Source organism: Meriones unguiculatus, chromosome 12 (assembly GCF_030254825.1).
Source record: "Meriones unguiculatus strain TT.TT164.6M chromosome 12, Bangor_MerUng_6.1, whole genome shotgun sequence".
Lineage (NCBI taxonomy): Eukaryota > Metazoa > Chordata > Mammalia > Rodentia > Muridae > Meriones > Meriones unguiculatus.
The window spans coordinates 65,796,111-65,814,819 of NC_083360.1; the positions used below are offsets into that span (position 1 = coordinate 65,796,111).

An 18,709-nucleotide genomic window follows, 5' to 3' on the forward strand; every position below is an offset into this window, starting at 1 on the left:
ATATCCTTGATGGTATGCAAGTAGTAGACAAGATGTCCTGTGAAGGAGCTCTGGACTCAGACAACCCAAACAGGACCAGGATGCCAGACTGAGCCCAAGGAACCTCTTCCATTGCCAAGAAGTAATAAGGTGCCTGCATGGAATCTCTCTAAAGGTCCCATGTAGACTGCTCTCTATATGGAAATCAAGTGAGAAGTGAACAAACCAACCTACAATACAAAGTCAATGCCCCAAAATAAAGTTTATTCTTTGGCACTTCAAATTTGGCAAAGGTTAATATCAATTGATACAATAATTAAATTAGATCAAGATCACAGAAATGTCACTGATCATCTTTGATGCCATGAAACGGGACCTGAAAGGGTTAAAGAGATACAGCAGGGGGTGTGGGTGGGGCTACATGGGGTGCTAATCAGCCAATGAGTACCTGTCATTTTTCTTTATTCAAGTAATTCTCACGTTATTCAGCCATCCTGGAACTGGTGATAATGTTTTGCCTTTTGAGGTAGGTGGTTTAATTTTTGTTTTTACTTTGGGAAATTCTTCACTGAGTAATTTTTTTAGTTGTCTGCTTTTAAAGGGACTGTGCAGTTTGTTTGTTGTTGTTTTAATTTTTTTTTTCAAAGTCAGGCTGACACTTCCAGTTCCTTCTGGCCAGGCTTTTTTGGATCCTGTATAGAAACACAGCTGTCCTGCCTAGAACCTGGCTGAGAAACTGACCTGTATATCCTGTGCCCCATAGCATCTACTTCTTCAAAGACATAGCCAGGAGGCTCTGAGTATGACGCTGGGCACAGGCACAATTCCTTGGGAGTAAAGCTAATGGAGTAAGTAGTCTGTCCCTCCACGGGGACATTTCTCCGAGGACCAGTCCAGAGGGGCTTGTAGTTTTTAGTACTGGTCGGTGGGTGGGGCACATAGCAGGTCTTGGTGGTGGTCTGGTAGTCCAAAGGCTCAGTAGGCAGGGACAGATGGGGGACGGGTTTGATCGGCTTTGTGTTCACGACTGCCCACTGCTTGTAGGCCTCCTTGGTGGTGGTGGAGCTTTCAAAGTGGCCACCCTTCTTGACAGAAAGCAGGGGTTTGCAAGATTGAGCGCGGCTACCCTTAATGTATCTGTAGTGGGTTTGCGTAGTTGTCTGAAGATCCATCTTCTCATCAGAAGGGATATACTCGATGGGCTCTTTGGAAAACAACGGGACCCTTGGCCAAGCTTGGTACTTTTCTTGGACCTCTGTGGTGTATGAAAAAGGTATACATTGTGCAGACCACTTGGCTGGAAGTTTTGAGCTCTTGGCAGGCTCCCCCCGGAGGCCTCGGAAGGACTCTCTGTGGGTGGTCAGGTTCTCAAAGGGAAGGTCACAGGGTCTAAATTTTTCTGCCTCTTTAACAAAGGGTTTCTCCATCGGGTGGGGCACATAGTCCATCTTGTAGTTAGTCAGATCCTCAAAGGGGACATTACAGAGCTTTGTCTTGAGTGCAGGCTTACAGCTCACAGTAGTCACAAGGCCTTTCAGGGCATAGTCGTCCTGATGTGTGGTTCTGTTTTCAAAGCTGGTAGACTGTGGCCGGTAGTTGTGTGACGGACGAATAGGCTCTCGTTTTGGTTGGTTCCAGGGTAAATAATCAGCTGAAAGTAAAGGAGAGGTAATCATTGATCTATCCTGTCTCCTAACTTGCATGTGTTTTACAGAGCCCCAAAGCCATGCGCCAGTTTCCTGTGAAGATCTGTGACATGACAGAATGAAGAGATTCCTGCCACCATCTCATGTACAAGCTTGCTATTTCAACGGCATGGTGCTTGCAGCCTGCCGTGCGGGGAGACCAGCCTACTCAGGTTTTCCTCACACACCACAATGCTGTGCACAGAGACCTGGAGTTTGAATCTATGGAGCCTATTCCAGCAGAGTCTGACCCAAAGGCAGCTGGAGAGGATGTGGAAAGAGGCATGGGGGGAGCAGTAACACCCACCATCATGGCCCACCACAGATGATCCACCAGCAAAGCCAAGCAGGCTTACCTAGTCAGAGCAACTACTACTGTGCCCCTGTAATGCTTATATCTAATCCACATATACCAACTACACCACTACCAGGGGAGTAAGAGTAAGGGAGTGCCTAAAGACAGAATTGCAACAGCTCCCCATCCTTATATTTTTTGTTTGTTAGTACATTTTGTCTTCTGAAACCTCTAATGAAATATATACTATCAAAACACTCACTTTGCAGATGCAGAAACAGAAGCACAGAGAAATTCGGCAATTCACACCTGATTACTTGGATTCAAATTTTAAAAAATCAAAAAATAAATAAATAAAAACAAACATGGGTTCAAACCCAGATTGAGATTCAGAGGCCCAGATTGAGATTCAGAGGCCCAGATTGAGATTCAGAGGCCATGGTCAAATACACTCTACTCCTGAGGGCACTCTGTCCCAACCAGTTGTGCTCAAGCCATTCTGTATATAATCTTGTGACATCTCCAAAGTCATCCTTTGTGATGATTACAGTTGTCTCTGTTTTCCAGATTTCCAAAAGACAGTCTCAGAGAAACTAAAATGCTTGCCCAAAACTAAGCCACAGACTTGACTCCACAGCCAAGCTTCCAAACATTCCCAGTCACAACCAGGGGAATGAAAGTTTCTAAATAAAGACTGAGAAAGAATAACCAGGGAAGATTTGTAGAGAAAGGCTAACTTCAGAGTGTCTGAGAAATGAAGACTGAGCAGCTGGATCAAGTATACATTCATCTGAAGAGGAGTCACCATGGTGGGTTGGCACGGCCAAGATGAGAGGACCCAACACAAAAGAAATCTACCCCGGAGATTTCACAGATACATCAGTGAACCTTAGCTCAACTCTGCAGGACCGCTCGGAGACTGAAAGTCCAGTAGGGAGCAACAGGACAGTAAGCACAGTGTAGACTGCCTTTCTTTCCTAATGCCTGTCTCACAGCTGAGGCTTGCAATGCCTCAGTATACTCACCAATTGCCAAGACGAAGAGCACAGGGATGAGCCTAGCCCTCAAGACCCACAAACTCTCTTATAGCTTTAGGGACAGGAAGACTACAAGCAGTTTCTCGGGAGCCTTGGACTTATATAATCAATAGGAGTCAGGGCCATGGGCATAATTTTTAACAGCTTTGTAGAGGTATGATTTGCATAACAAAACACACCACCTATGAAACCTTTCTATAATCCAGAACACCACACATTTCCAGTTTTTTGCTGCTGTTGTTTTGTCTTTGTTTTAAGCATATGCTGGTTGTACAGTATGCTGGGTTCCACTGTAACATTTCATGTATGCATACAGAGATTCACTGATCTTATTGTACAAGCCCTGCTAGAGTCTGTGATGCTCTAGGGTAGTGGTTCTCGACCTTCCTAATGCTGTGACTTTGTAATACATGTCCTCATGTTGTGATGACCCCCCCAACCATAAAATTATTTTTGTTGCTACTTTTTAAGTATATTTTTGCTACTGTTATGAACAATAGTGTAAATATCTCAGTTTTCTGATGGTCTTAGGCGAAACCCAAAACAGGTTGCAACTCACAGGTTGAGAACCAGGGGTCTAGAGCTTTGTGTATCTCTATGTGGTGGTGCTAGTTGGGAAGGTTGTGGAAGTCTTGGGGTGAAGAAGCTGTCAGTAAAAAGAAGCTGTCAGTAAAAAGCTAATGGCCAATAGCTAAGGCAGGATTAAAAGGTGAGACTTCCTGCAGGGACTTGGGGTAGGGGGAGTCTGGGAATTCTTGGACTGGAGGTAAGACAATGAGGAGAGGAAATCAGTCATGTAGCTGAACTCAGGTTAGAATAAAGGGATAATAAGAGTCAGTCAGGGAACGAGCCTAGCTTGTGGCCTAGGCGTTTATAAATAATATTAAGCCCTCTGTGTTTTATTTGGGAACTCGGGCACAAGTGGGAAAGCCTGAAGCTTTATTATCCTTCAACTAACAGTCACCAGGTTTTCATGAGAGAAGAGAATGTGCCCAGCCTGCAGAATACAAAACTAAGTGTGCAGAGGCTGCTCATGCTCAAAGAAAAAAACCTGTTGCTGGGAAACCAAGTCTGACAGACATCAGACACTTGTTTAATACAGACTCAGTGCAGTGGTATAAACCAAAGAAAGACCAGATTTCAAGTTCAAGCAACCACCCTTCCCTTCATGCTCATCATCCCCAGAAAGAAGATGCCCAACACCTCAGCTTACACTGTTATTACTACAGGCTTGAAGGGACTTGACTGCTGTATAGTTTTTGTTTTTGCTATTATTCTTTATACATTCATCTCATTTCATTTCTACATTTTTCCCTATTCTTCAGCAATTTTTTCTTCCCTTCATTTTTTTCTTTTTCTTTCTTCCCTTGTGCTTACTGCTTTTTCCCATCTCTACATATAGTAGTATTTTTATTTTATTTGACTTTTTTTTCTCTTAACTAAACAACAAAGAAACCAGGGCCTGTGTAGTCTGGCTGGACTGGAACTTACTGTGAAGACCAGGCTGCCCTAGAACTCACAGAGATTTGCCTGTCTCTGCCTCCCAAGTGCTGGGATTAACCTCATATCATGTACTACCATGCCTGGCTTTTTAAAATAATTTATGTGTATACATGTTTGTCTCTGTGAGTTTATGTGCACCATGTGGGTACCAGACACCATGGTGGCCCAACGAGAGAAAGAATTGGATCACCGAGAACTAGAATTACAGGTGGTTGTGAGCTGCCATATGGCTGTTAAGAGACAAACCCAGGTCTTTTGAAAGAGCAGCAAGCACCCCTTAACCACTGAGCCATCACTCTAGTTCCCGATGTTTTCACCCTTACATTTCCATTTATTACTCCCCTTCTGGCAGTTTCCTAATTTAGGCCTTGAACTATCATACTATTGAGAAATTTTTTCTTGCTTAGCTTTTTCCTTTCTGCTCTATTCTCTTCCTCTCTCTTACCCTCTTTTCTATCCCCTACCCTTTTTTCTGCCTTTGTCTATTCAGCTTTGTTGTGTCTTCTCCCCTGGCTTCATCTCCTTCCGGTACATCATTTGCTATTTCCACTCTTACCCTGGGTGGCTTCTAACTGCACATAACCGAGCAGCTGCCATTTTCACACCCATAATCACTGGTTACATGTTTGTCTTTTGGCATCTGCTGTGCTGTGCTGTTGTTTCTGTCACCACAGATTGTTTCTTCCTCATTGAGTGGTTCTTGGGGTGAGCCCCCAAGAGTAGGCTGCTCAAGAAGAACCCCCAAATCCAAAAAAACATATCCAAACCAGCGGATGTATAAATTCCAATAGAGAAATACAAGAATCCTGAAAAAAAAAGGAATTTAACGACTTTACCAGAAGGTTATATATAACTCAACTATTGAACTGAAATAAATAAAATGTCTGATAATATTTAAAGTTTTATGATAAAAATTATCATTGATCTGAATAGGATATAAACAAGCAGATGAATTCAGTCCAGACCCTAGAAAAGAAAATCATGAAAGAAAAGTCAGCAAAATGGAAGAGAAAAGCAGAAGCAGGGAAGAAAATGTCAGCAACATAGAAGAAACATTTAGCAAGAAAATGAGGTTCTTTTCTTAAAAGAAATATTGGAAATTAAAAACTCAGTGAATTAAACAGAATACATTGGGAAGAAACTGTTACCCACTGACTCAACCAAGGGGAAGAAACACTATCATGTATGGAGAACAAAGCTGATAAAACTACACTAGCATTTCAATAAGGAGGCTGGAGAGGTAGATGGCTCAGGGCTTCAGAGTGCTTGCTGCTGAGGTAGAGGACTAGAATTCAGCTCCAGCACCTGTGTTGGGCGGCTCACAACTACCGTTAACCCTGTCTCCAGGAAATCCAACTCCTTCTTCAGGCTTCCATGGACAATCACAGAGAGAGAGAGAAAGACTTACACCTGCATAAATAAAAACAATCTTTCTAGGATCAAATAAATGTCAACAAGGAAAAAAATAAATCTGCATGACCATAATGTCTAAGACCTCTGACACATGGTCATGAGAGCAAACCTCAGAATCCATATGATAGAAGGAGCCAAACACTCTGCTTAGGAATAAGCTGAACAAACTATTCAGTGAAATTACAGCAAAGACATTCTAAATTTAGTGGGCAGATTTACATTAAAAAAAAACAAAGGCATTTAAAAATCCCAAATAGCCATAACCTCAAGACATATTATAGCCAAGTTTATCAAAAATACAAAGCAAAGAAACAATATTAATAAGAGGAGAACACCAACTCACCTACTGAGACAGCAACATCAGAATAACATCAGCTCTATGGTCAGCAAAACTCAAAGCCAGCAACCTTCAAAGCCAGGACTGATACACTTCACCCCCTGAAAGTAAATAACTGCCAACCAGTGGTACCAGATACAGGAAAACTATCGTTTAGAATTGGTAGAAAAAAATAATGCTTCTTCCAAAAAAATAAATAAATAAGAGCATTCACAGCTGCCACTGCAGAAGACTTAAAGGAATATTACATATTGGGGAAATACAGATCACAGAGCAAAACAAACTCCATAAGATAAATGACTAACAAAGCTAAAGAAGAATCTAACATGCTGAACAAAACAAACAAGTATCCTCTGATACTAATGAAGAGGAGAGTAAAGAAAAAACAATCCAACAAAAAAAAAAATGTGGAAATTAGCTAGGCATGGTGGTGTCGACTGTATTCTAGCTCTTTGAAAGTGGAGGCGAGACAATCAGAAGTTCAAGATTATCCTTAGCTACATAGTTCAAGGCAAACCTAGGCTACAGGAGATATTGTCAAAAGGGGGAGGGAAGAAAAAGACAGAGAGACAAGAAAGAAAGAGAAAGAGAGAGAGAGAGAGAGAAAGAGTAGAAAAGGAAAAGAAAAACACCTTATGAAGAGCTTGTGAACATTTGTCAATAATTTTAGATGTAAGTGGCCCTAACTACCAGATTAGAAAATAAATCTGTTGTCTCCAAGAATCATGTCTTATTAATAAAGATACAGAGACTGAACATCAACTGATAAAAATTAATCTACGAAGCAAACCCCAACCAAAAAGTAAGCTGGTGTATAGTTGTTCTGATAATTTATGAAATTATCACAGCTCAAAATTAGATGAGAAAAAAAGACCATTGCATGGTAATAACGGAAAAAATTCATAAGGATATGGTAGTTTTTAAATACACATGCACAAAACATTGGGGTTTCCGATTTTATTAAAACAAACACTAATGAACATAAAAGGCCAGGCAGCACTGACACAGTAATCACAGGTATAGCCTGTTTGAGGGAACACCCACACCCCTGTTAGTAAGCCTATGCTCTGCAGACACACCCAAAAACCTCATTGGCTCCTCCAGAGTGAACTTTGGCAGAATCATGTCTTGGTTTGTCTACAGGACCTTAGGATTTGGGGTAGATGGCTTGCTTATGCCTCAGTTTCTGAATCTGCAGCCCAAGCTGACAGCACATGCCCTTATGCTGGTGTCAGAGAGAGCCTGCTGGGTTTTCAAAGAAGCTTAGGCTTGGACAAGCAGAGGGTTGGATACCTTCTTGGGAAGGACTTTTAGCCCCACCCTGATAACAAAACCAGGCCAGGAGAGGACACAACAGAGAAAGAAAACTAAAGACCAACTTCCCCAAGGAAAACATTCAAAAGTTCAATAAAATTCTTGCATACTAAACAATACATTAAAAAGATCACACACCATGACCAAGTTGACTCCATATCAGGGATGTAAGGTATACTTACTCAAATCAGTAAGTATAATTCAGCACATAAATAGACCTAAGCACAGAAACCACATGATTATCTTAATCGATGCAGAAAAGGCCATTAACAAAGCAGAACAGCCCTTCAGAAAAACCCTGAGGAGGCTAGAGAGAAAGCTCAGCTGTCAAGAGCATATGTTCAGTTCTAACATGCACATGATACCTCACAACTGTCTGGAACTCCAGGTCCAGGAGATCCAATATCCTCTTCTGGCCTCCATGGACGCTGCATGTATGCAATACACATATACTCAGGAAAAACACTCGCATACATAAAATAAATATTTTTCTTTTAAGTCCTGAAGAAACTAGAAACAGAAGAACTATATTTCAACATATTAAAGTTTGTATACAACAAAACTATAGACAACATTATACTAACTGGAGAAAATTGAATTTCTTCTAACATCTGGAATAAGACAAGATTGTCAACTACTACTCTCTCCATTCTGGTTCAACATAGAACTTAAACTCTTAGCCAAAGCAATAACACAAGAAAAAGGGAAAGGGGAGGGTTACACATAGGAAAGAAAAAAGTCAAACTATTCCTATTTGCATATGATGTGATTCTATACATAACAGACCCTAAAGACTCACTAGAATATGCTTAGGCCTGAAAAAGCCTTTCTGCAAAAAAGCAAGTTACAAAATAAACTTACAAAAATGAATAGTTTTTCTGTATTAATAACAAACTGGTCAAGAAAAAAATCACATAATTTCAAAAGAACTAAATAAATATGTAGTATAATAAATAAACATGATCAAGGGTAGAAAAGATCTCTACAATGAAAACTTTAAGATACCAAAGAGAAATTTGAAGAAGACATTAGAAGATACAAAGACCTCCCATGTTCGTGCAAAAGCAGAATATTGTAAAAATGGCAATATTACTGAAAGCCATTTATAGAATAAATGTAACCCCACCAAATTTTCAATGACATTATTCACAGACCCATAGAAATAATTCTAAAATTCAGACAGCAGCACAAAAGACCCTGAATATCTAAGTAATCCTTAGCAGAAACAGCAAAACACAAAGCCATAGTGACAAAAACAGCATAGTTCTTGCACAAAAACAGACCTGCCAACCAACAAAATATAATAGAAAATCCAGGAATAAATGCACATAGCTATAGCCAGGTTTCAAGAACATGCACTGGAGAAAAGACAGTTTTTTCAACAAATGCTGCTAGGAAAACTAGATTTCCATATGTAGATTAATGAAATTAAATCCACATCCTTCACCCTGCACAAAAATAAAAAACCTTAATATTTGAAACTGTTGGTGGAAAAGCTTTTAAAAAAAAAACACTTCAATATGAAGGCAAAAGCAAGGTCTAGGCAGTACTCCAATGACACAGGAAATAATTATTTGGATTGCCAAATTGGATCATATAAATTAAAAAGCTTCTGAACAAGAAAGGAAACAATTGCCAGTGTAAGGTAATAACCTAGAAAGTGAAACATGTATGCATGTGTGTGTACTCAATTCATTGTAGACTACATATCATACAAGGGATTAGTACTCAGTATATATAAAGAACAGTAAAATAACCCTCATATAAGTAAATCATCTAATCAATAAATTGACTAATGAACTGAATAGAAGGTTTTCAAAGGAAGAAATAAAATGGCCAACAATATTTTTTAAGTGTTAACATCCTTAGCCATTAGAGAAATGCAAACTCAGACTTTTAAGATTCCATATCACCATAGTCAAAATGGCTATTATCAAGAAGAAAAAAATGACAACAAATGCTGGCAAGCATGTTAGAGAATAAGAACCTTTAAGTCATTACTCGTGAGAATGTAACTTTGTGCAGCCAGTCTGGAAATCAAGATGGCAGTTTCTCAAATAACTAAAAATAGAATTACCATATGAGCTCTGTACACTTTTGGGTATAAAACCACCATAACGAACTGTAGCCTCCAACCTTCTCCCCTTGCTTTTTGTCAGGCATTTGGTCACAGCTAAAAATAAGCAATGGGTGTGTTTTATCCTAGTGGTTTCAATGTTTTAGGTATATTTATAAGGTCTCCCATCAATTTTGAATTTTTTATGAGACAATCTTCTGCCTGTGAATATTCAGTTCTTCCAACATGATTTGTTTAAAAGCTCTCTTTTCCAGGATATAACTTTTGTTGAAAATCAAGCGTCTATAGGTGCTTGGAATCATTTCTGGGCACTCATCTCTACCTCATTGGTCAATGTTTCTGTTTTTATTCCTAGACACTGCTGGATTTCGCCCCCTTACTTGCAGTGTGACAGATATCAGGTACTGAGATACCTCCGGCTTCACTCTTATGTTCAGGACTGTTTCAGCTATTCAAGGTACTCCCTGCTTCCATATGTATTTTAGGAGTTCTTTTTCAAGCTGAGAAGGTCATTAGTATTTTGATATAGTGGCCATTTTAGCAATGTGAATTCTACTGATCCATAGACATGGGAGACCCTTCCATCTCACAGAATCCTCTTCAATGTCTTTCGGTGTTTTATAAATTTCTCTGTAAAGGTCTCTCTGCTAGGCAGTTTGGGTTTGTTTTGTTTTGTTTTTTTTAAGCTTTTGTAAATGGAACTATTTTCATTTTCACTGGGTTTATTGTGGGTGTGTTAAAAAGCCACAATTTTTTTTAGTGTTTATTTTAAACCCTGCTACTTTGTTGAATATTCTGTGCCTAAAAGTATGTTGTTCAAATCTTGAATACATTCTAATTTTGAATCCTAGCATCTGCAAATATTTTACTTCCTCCTGAATTTTATCCTGGTTGGTTCATTGTTTTGTTTGTTGTTGTTGCTGTTGCTGTTCATTTGTTTGTTTGTTTGTGGGGTGGTTATTTGGTATTTCTTTTTGCCATATTACTATTATTAAAATTTTTAATTCCCATATTGAATGAGAATGTCTTGTACCCTGTCATATTTATTTTCTCATTTTAGAGGAAATACAGTTTCAACACTCAAGGTATTTTCTACAGATTTGTTACATATAGACTTTATCCTGAAATGGTACCTCTTTTGGGTCGTGGGTCAGAAAGCAATGTTAATTTTTATTAAAGAGTCATCTACCGAACATTGGGAGTTTTGTGCTTTATTCTATTTATGTGTTAAATCATACTATTTCATGACTATCAAATTATCATCCCTGGAATGAAACTATAGTATTCTTGTTAATATGTTGTTGTTAAATTGTGTTTTGTTGAAGACATCTGAATCTAGGCTCATAAAGGTCACTGAGGCTATTTTCTTTTCTAGCTATACCCTAGTCTGGTTAAAATATCAGGCTGCTACTGACCTTTACAGAATGAGTTTGGACGCACTGCTTCTGGTTTTACAAACTAGTCTGAGCATTAGAATTAGTTCTTCTGTGGAAATATGGTAACATTCAGGAATGAAGCTGTCTTTCCCAGTGTTTTCTTTATTAGAAAACTTTGTCACTACTTCAGTCTCATCTCTTTATTAATCTGCTTCTTCCTCTTAATTTGACTATAGTAAGTCAGAGCTGAAAAACTATTCATTTCTACTAAATTCTTTCATTTATTGAAGTATGGGTTTTCAAAACAACCCCTGGCGATCCTTTAGAGTTCAGCGTTTGTTTTAATATCTCCAGAGATTTCATCTTTAAGTCTACTAACATGGGTCTTAACAGGAGTCCTCTCTCAGCTAAGTTGGCTAAAGAATTTTTGATCTTGTTTATCTTTTCAAAATGCCAAGTGTCCATTTCTGAGATCCTCTGTATTGGCTTGGCTATGCTTTTTTATTATTATTTTGTAATTATATGTATGCACAGAAAACTTAGCCATGTACATTTAACCTAGTTTAGTGGCGAGTTCTTTAGCCTTTGCCTTTTCCAGCTTGGCAATGCGAGACACAGATTTAGGACCCAGGAAGTTGTCTCCCCACTGGTGGCGGATCTCATCATATCTGTCCTTGTAATTGGTCCTAATAGCTTCCACCAGCTTAGCCAGAGCACCCTTGTCTTCCAAGTTAACCTGTGTGATGGCAACAGTGGTACATGTCTTCTTGTGGACCAGCTGCCCCAGCTTGGCCTCTCCCTTGATGATGCAGTAGGAGACCCCCATCTTTCAACACAGAGCAGATAGAAAAACCACCAGCTCAATGGGGCCTACGTCATGGGCAATCCCCACCTGCTGAGCCTTCTTGTTCTCTACCAAGGTGGTGACTGTGTTGACCCCTGCTCAAAGGACTTAGTTGGGATGAGCTTTCTTCTCATCATGGGCCAGTAGCCTCTTCTTTTTCTCCCGCTTTGTCTGTTTCCTGTAGTTATGGGCAAGCTTAAGCAGCTGGGTAGCTGTTTGCCCATCCAGGGCCTGGGTGAACTGGTTAATGGCAGGAGGTACTTTGAGCTGCTTATAGTAGCAGGCTATTTGACAAAGTGTGTGAGATCTCTTTGGAGTGGATATCCTGTCCAATTCCAAAGTTTCTGAGCCTTATCTGAAACAAAGGATTGACCACCTTTTTGGCTTCCTGTTTCTTCATGACAGCAGGACCCAGGGCCACCTCCTTCCCCTTGGCCTCCTTTCCTGTGGGCAAATTACTGGGGTAGAGGAGAGAGTGGCTTTGCTACATTATTTCAGACACAATCATTCCTTTTTTTTTTTTCCTCCTACTGCTTTTGGATTCAGCTTGCCCTTACTTTCTTTCGTAAGACCTGGAGATGCAATATCAAGCTATATGCTTGCTACCTGCCTTCATATAATAAGCACTCACAGTCATAGAGCTTCCCTGGTAGAATGCTTTGGGCTGTTTCCCACAGATCCTGATGCTGTGTTGTCCACTTTCATTTGATTCCTGAAATTCATTAACCTCTCTAATTTCTTTACTAATCCACTGGTTATTCCAGGGTGTCCTGTTTAATCTCCCTGTTCGTAGAGTTGTTCATGTTATTGATTTTTAGTTTTGTTACATTCGAATCTGGTAAGATACAAGATATGCTTGGCATAGTATCCTTTAATCCCAGCACCCAGGAGACCATGACAGGCAGATCTCTGTGAGTAAAAGGCCAACCTGGTCTACATAGGAAGTTCTAGACCATTCAGAGCTATGTAGTGAGTCATTGTCTAAAAAAATAAATACATAAATAAAAAGCAACAGTGAGATTTTTTTTCTCTTTAAATTTTACTTAAGACATCTTCATAGCCTAAAATATGATCTATTTTGAAGAAAGTTCCACACATTTATGTTTGCAGTCACTAAATGGAAAGGTCTATCAATATCTACTGAGTTCATTTGATATATAGGGTAGTTTAGCTCTAAGGTTTCTTTGTGACTTCTGTTGATCTTTCATGTGTGTGCATGTGGAAGCTAGAAGGCAATGCCTGCTGAATTCCTTTAATGTTCTCCACCTTATTTTCCTTAGGGATGGGGTCTCTCTCTCTCTCACTAAACCTGGAGCTAACCATTTGTGCTAGAATGATAGGCCAGGGAGGCCCCAGAATCCCCAGCTCACTTTCTTACTTCACCTCACTGGGGCTATGGGCACACACCACTAGGCCTGGCATTTCAGATGGGAGCTGGGGATAGCTGCTACCATCCCCATGTCTCAGCAGTAAAGCACTTCCTCAGCATGGAGAACTGTTTCTTCCAGTAACATTTTTTTCTGTGCTTGAATGATGCTAGGAATCAAGTACAGTTGAGCATGCTCTACCCTTCCTACCACCGAGCTGTGTTTCAAAGCCCCAAAGATGTCTTTCTCAATTCCAGATTGGTTGTCCAAGGCCAATATATAGAAATGTAACTGATGTTATGTGTTACTCTTCAGGACTGACACCTACCAAACAGACCCATTGCTTTTTTAAATTTTAGAACTATTATTACAATGGGTATGTGCTCTGTGTGTGTGTGAGCACGTGTGCCATGGCAGATGTCAAGGACCAAGGCTAATGCTGTGGAATCGGTTCTCTCCTTCCATCTGTACATGGGATCCAAGGATTAAGGTCGGTCCCCAGATTCGTGTGGCAAGTGCCTTTACCCACTGGGCCATCTCAAAAGCCCTCGTTTAGTTGTTCTATGTTTGCTTTATCTTCATACATTCTGAAAATATTATCCTTAATTTAGATTTTTAACTGCATTTTTGTCCTTATTTATTGTGGGGACACGTGCAGGACTGAATGCAGATGACAGATGCGGTGTCGGGAGCCTTTCCTTGCCGGGACATTGCATCAGCCCTCTTGACTCACTTCTAATCTACATGTGTTTGTTTTATTTGGTTGATTGGATTAGGCTTATTTTGTTTTGTTTCTGTTGAGTTTAGGACAAGTAGGAGGACTGGATTTAATTAACTGACTTTCTGATGTTTCACCTCTACTTTACCTTCCCCTAAAACAAACTCCCTACTTTATAATTTGTTGAATAGTTGGCTTTTAAAACTTAGGAGTGAAAAAGAGAAAAGTAGCTGAGTGTGATGGCTTATGCCTATAATACCAGCACTTGAGAAGCTGAGGCAGGAGGATTGTTGCAAGTTCAAGGCCTGCCAAAACTACATAGTGAGTTCCCGGCCAGCTCAAGACCCTGCCTCAAAAAAAGAAAAAGGAAAAAAAATTACCTGTATAAAGACATATATTTACATAGTTATATTTATAACACTATTTTTTCCAGTCTGCCAATAATGCATGAATCTCTTCATGTTTATACTATTTGCATAGTGCCCCTTGAGTATATAGGTAAATTTTTCACAAGATTGGGATATTTCAGCAATTAATTCTTTAACTGCCCTTTTATCCCTTCTTTTTGGGGACTCCCATTATGAGTATGTTGGTAATCTTGACAGCTTTTTTTGAATCTCTTAGTTTCTGTTTATTTTTTTAAAGTTCTCTTATGCTCAGGTTGAATAACCTCTATTGATTTGCCCTTGTTTCATTGATTCTTCTGTCAACTCAAAATTGCTGGTAAACTTCTTAATTTAAAAAAAAAAAAATGTTGCTTGTCCAACTCTGGATCTTTCATTTTATTATTTATGAGTTCTATATAGTGGTACTCCCTAGCTGATGAATAATTATCACAGTTGCTTTCATTCCCTTAAATATGACTTCTAACCACTCTTTAGATATATTTATAATATTCTTTAGATATATATACAATATTTACTTTCAAATATTTTTCTGTATCTCTAACATCTGGGGTCCCTCAAAGACAGTTTTTCTTGACTGATTTTTGCCTTTGTGCATGGCCTTCACATCCCTCTTTCTGATGATTTCTCTTTCCTCCTTCTCCCTCTCCCCCCCCTCCTTTCCCTTTCTCTGTAAAAGCCATAGTGCCTTAGATAATATATGCTCCCTACATTAGGAGTTCTTATCTTTCCTATTTGGGAACTCTTTGCACCCATTCTATAATCTTTTCCTCTGTAGTGCATGGTCACTACTGTGTTGCCTGGGAAGTCAACTTCCTGAGATTCATCCTCTGTCACTTAAATACTTAAGCCATGATTGATGGTAAGTTAGACTGAAGCACCTCAAGTCAGAGGAGTGCATCTGTGGGGAGCTAGAGAGTACACAGATCAAGCGGTTTACAAATCCTAACTTGCTTTTTTTTTTCATGCCTCTGCCGCATAGATATGAGGTCTCACAATCAGCCAGATCACTTGAGTAGATAGAAAGGCCCTTCTGATGGTTCTTGAGAAAGCGCACAGCCTGGCTTGCAAATACAGCTTTTCAGATCACCAAGCCTATCACCCTCTGAGCATCTCCCTGTGAAATTTCTCATCCATCTGCTTATGTTGCTCATCACAATTAAGACCTGTAAACCTAGGTTTAGTTGCACAAGTTATCATCTCTGAATGGTTTTCCTATTAAATAACTTGTTTTTTGTCAAAACTCTTTAAACCTCAGATCCTTCTAACAGCATGACTGCTTTTTTTCCTCCTCCAGCCTTCCCTGCCCTAGCAGAGGCACCAGGCAAATGGAACTGGTGGAAGAGGGCGAGCTGACAAAAGAGCCCTAGGATAGATCCCACCAACGCCCCGTTTATAAGTCCATCATTTCTCTTGAACAAATGCTCTCAATCTGTCCCATGCCTTTGGTTGATTTCCAGAGTCACGCAATAGTTGATTTTACCACCTTGTCAAGGTTTATAGTTGCTTTTGGGGGAGGGGGATCGACTAAGCTTCTGCCACTCCAGAAACCCCCAATATTCTCGACACCCCCCAGGCATACTCCTAAGTTTATTTTAGGCCAATAATACTACCAACTAGCTATTCAAAATTGGCTTCGTTCTAATTGAAAATCTAATCTTTCTCCAAGGCCATTAATGGCTCTATCAGCATCTTGAAAGCATTAGGGGCCTTAGCAGGAACCATCTTGCCGAATGCAAACCACATGTTCAACCCACCACACGTCAGGCCGCCCTGAGATGCAGCATCTACCTGCAGATACCTTCACACTGCCTTGAGATGCTTACGGGTGGGTAGAACAGAGCCTCTCCTCTGATGGATGAAGTGTTATGAAAACAGGTTCCTAAGCTCAAACTTGCCTCATGAGACTCCTGATCACCAACAACATAACTGAAACCACATTATTATTTAGCATCCTGACTTCCTCCACCCAGCCACTATTTAAAAAAAAAAAAAATCAAACTCCACAAGGCCCTGAAAAACCTCAGAATTCCACATGACAAACTATTCACACACCAGTAAAGCCCTTCAGGGTCAGAGTGTCATGTGGGTAATTGGCAAGAACCTCTTTAAAAGGGATTCCATTCAATAATAATGTCCTAAAAAAAAAAGAAAAGAAAAAAACTTAGCAAAGCCTAAAACTGAGCATCAAGTAATTACACTCTCAATCTTTTCAATTGCACAGTGTTTTGAAAATGTCACAAATTACAACCAAATGGTGCTGAGCATATTTTATTGGTGGGTTCTCTCCTTTCTTTCTTCTTTCTTTTTCTTTCTTTTACCACAGTAAATGTACTAGTCATTAGTAGAAAAGGAAATTTGAATATTTTTCTTACATAAATAATATAAATAAAACATATAAGCAAAATATAAATGGCATCCATTAAAATGCACATATTTAATTACCTTAGTCTTTGGTTTCTTTCCTTGACAGCCCTATTACTTGACAGACAGTAATATATGGCCAGAAATTATAAAGATTACTGGGGAAAGACTTACTAAAGCAGCAAATTTTCACAAGAGTTAAGTTATTCAAGGGGCAATAAACCAAAAAATGAAGGTAGGGTAGGGTGCCTGTTACATGCAGAAAGTGGCTCAGGACTGACTCAAGGGCAGAGTAAATGTCATGGGCCTTCCTCCAACCTCACTCCCGGATCCTGGCTGGGACCCATGGAGTAATTGCAAGGATGGGGGTTTGGATTTAACTAAACACTGACTGTCATCTAGAGCCCTGCAAGCAGTGGTTCAGAACTATTCATTATTTATCCCTTCAAGTACATACCTCTGCTGTGGTTCCCTGTGCTAAAATTCTGGGAATGGGCATAACAAATTTAAAAGCACAGCTTTTAGAAGCTGTGATGTCATACTGGAAATCAAATAAACTAGTCCCATTTTAAAAAATATAAGTATTTGTTATGGTTTGAATTACACCTTCCACTCCAGATGCAAATGATAAAATTTAATCTCCACTGTAGTGATATGAAGAGGATGGGCCTTTGTAGAAACAGTTCGGTCATGAGGGCCCTGTCCTGGTGAATGGGATAATCCCTTGAAAGGGCTACAGGGAACTCATTCAGACGCTTTATCCCCTTTCTTTTACCTTATAAAGACAACTTGACAAAGTACCATCTTGGAACGAGGATAGGGCTCTCGCCAGACTCTGAACTTACTGATGCTTCTTCAATAACTGACTTCCCAACATCCATCACTGTGAGAAATAACTTACTATTTACACTTGTCTCAGGTTTGCTCTCACTGCAGCGTAAATGGATAAGATGGTGTTACTTAAACAAAAGAAATAACTATTATAATACGGAGACTGCAAACCAGCACCTGAGTCAACCACACGCTCATTTGTTTTTAAACCTAGGAAAACTAGGAATCCAACTTGAAGTTCATCTATATGTCGGGGGGTGAGGCTGCCATGGATGCATGCCTGGTCTTGAGTAATCTAACTGATACTTTATTAATTCTATTCTGGTAAGCAAATGGTTGACAGGCCTACACACCTTAAGGGGAAAATCAAAGAACATAGGACTGTTCCATTTTAATATAAGCCAAGTTTCAACAGCAGAATATTCTATTGTTTTACAGTGGATGGTTTGGGCTGGAACTATATGGACAAAGGAGGTGAATAAGAAAGCTAGAAGTGGAAGAGGTCGAAGCCTCACTACTTACTTTTGTAATTTCTGCGTATTTATTTTGAGGGGTGAATAGTTTGTTGGGAGCAGCAGAAGAAAAAACACCACAGGACTTTCTACATCCTTGCTACTGCCTAAGAAAAGCCAGGTTTATCTTTATCCCCAGACCTGTCACTGCACTCGAGCAGGAACAAGAAGACTGAACTGAGCAGTCAGATCCTATAACCTCACTGAGACTTACCCACAAGCATATGGAGGAAGGGATCATTTACGGTTAAACATGCTCTATCAGAGGTCCCTACTGCTACCCTCTGCTTATGCCGGTTTTGCTCAGCTGTCCCGCTCTCCCAGGTTCTGAGATAACCTCCGTTTCCACCTTTAGGCAAACACTGGCTGAAACAGAAAATGAGTTCACATCCTAATGAGGCACACGCGACCCCGTGATGTGCTGGGTTGTATTGTGTCCTCCAGAAAGCACCTGCCCACAGTGCTGTGGGGGAGCTATGATCGTTACTGTCAACCTGTCACAACCTCATCCCCTAGGAAGACCATCTCAAGAAGGGAATGCCCAGATCAGATTGGCTCCTTCTGAATTAGGTTAATGTGGGTGTTAAGAGAATGTTACATTATGTGAAGTCATCCAGACTCAGAAAAAGACACGTGTCACATGTTTTTTTCTT

At 39.9% G+C, this 18,709-nt stretch overlaps 1 protein-coding gene and 1 pseudogene across 2 annotated transcripts in view; both read right to left on the bottom strand.

Annotated features, from left to right (window-relative positions):
- Positions 1-271: 271 nt before the first annotated feature.
- Saxo1 (stabilizer of axonemal microtubules 1) overlaps positions 272-18,709 on the bottom strand; it is a 128,335-nt gene continuing 109,897 nt past the window's right edge. For both annotated transcript variants that reach the window (XM_021649787.2, XM_060365812.1), the window contains one exon: positions 272-1,630. In XM_021649787.2, coding sequence (XP_021505462.1) covers positions 627-1,630 — 1,004 coding nt within the window. In that variant the 3' untranslated portion in view covers positions 272-626. The remainder of the gene's footprint in view (positions 1,631-18,709) is intronic.
- Positions 11,570-17,594, bottom strand: LOC110556147 (large ribosomal subunit protein eL8-like; annotated as a pseudogene).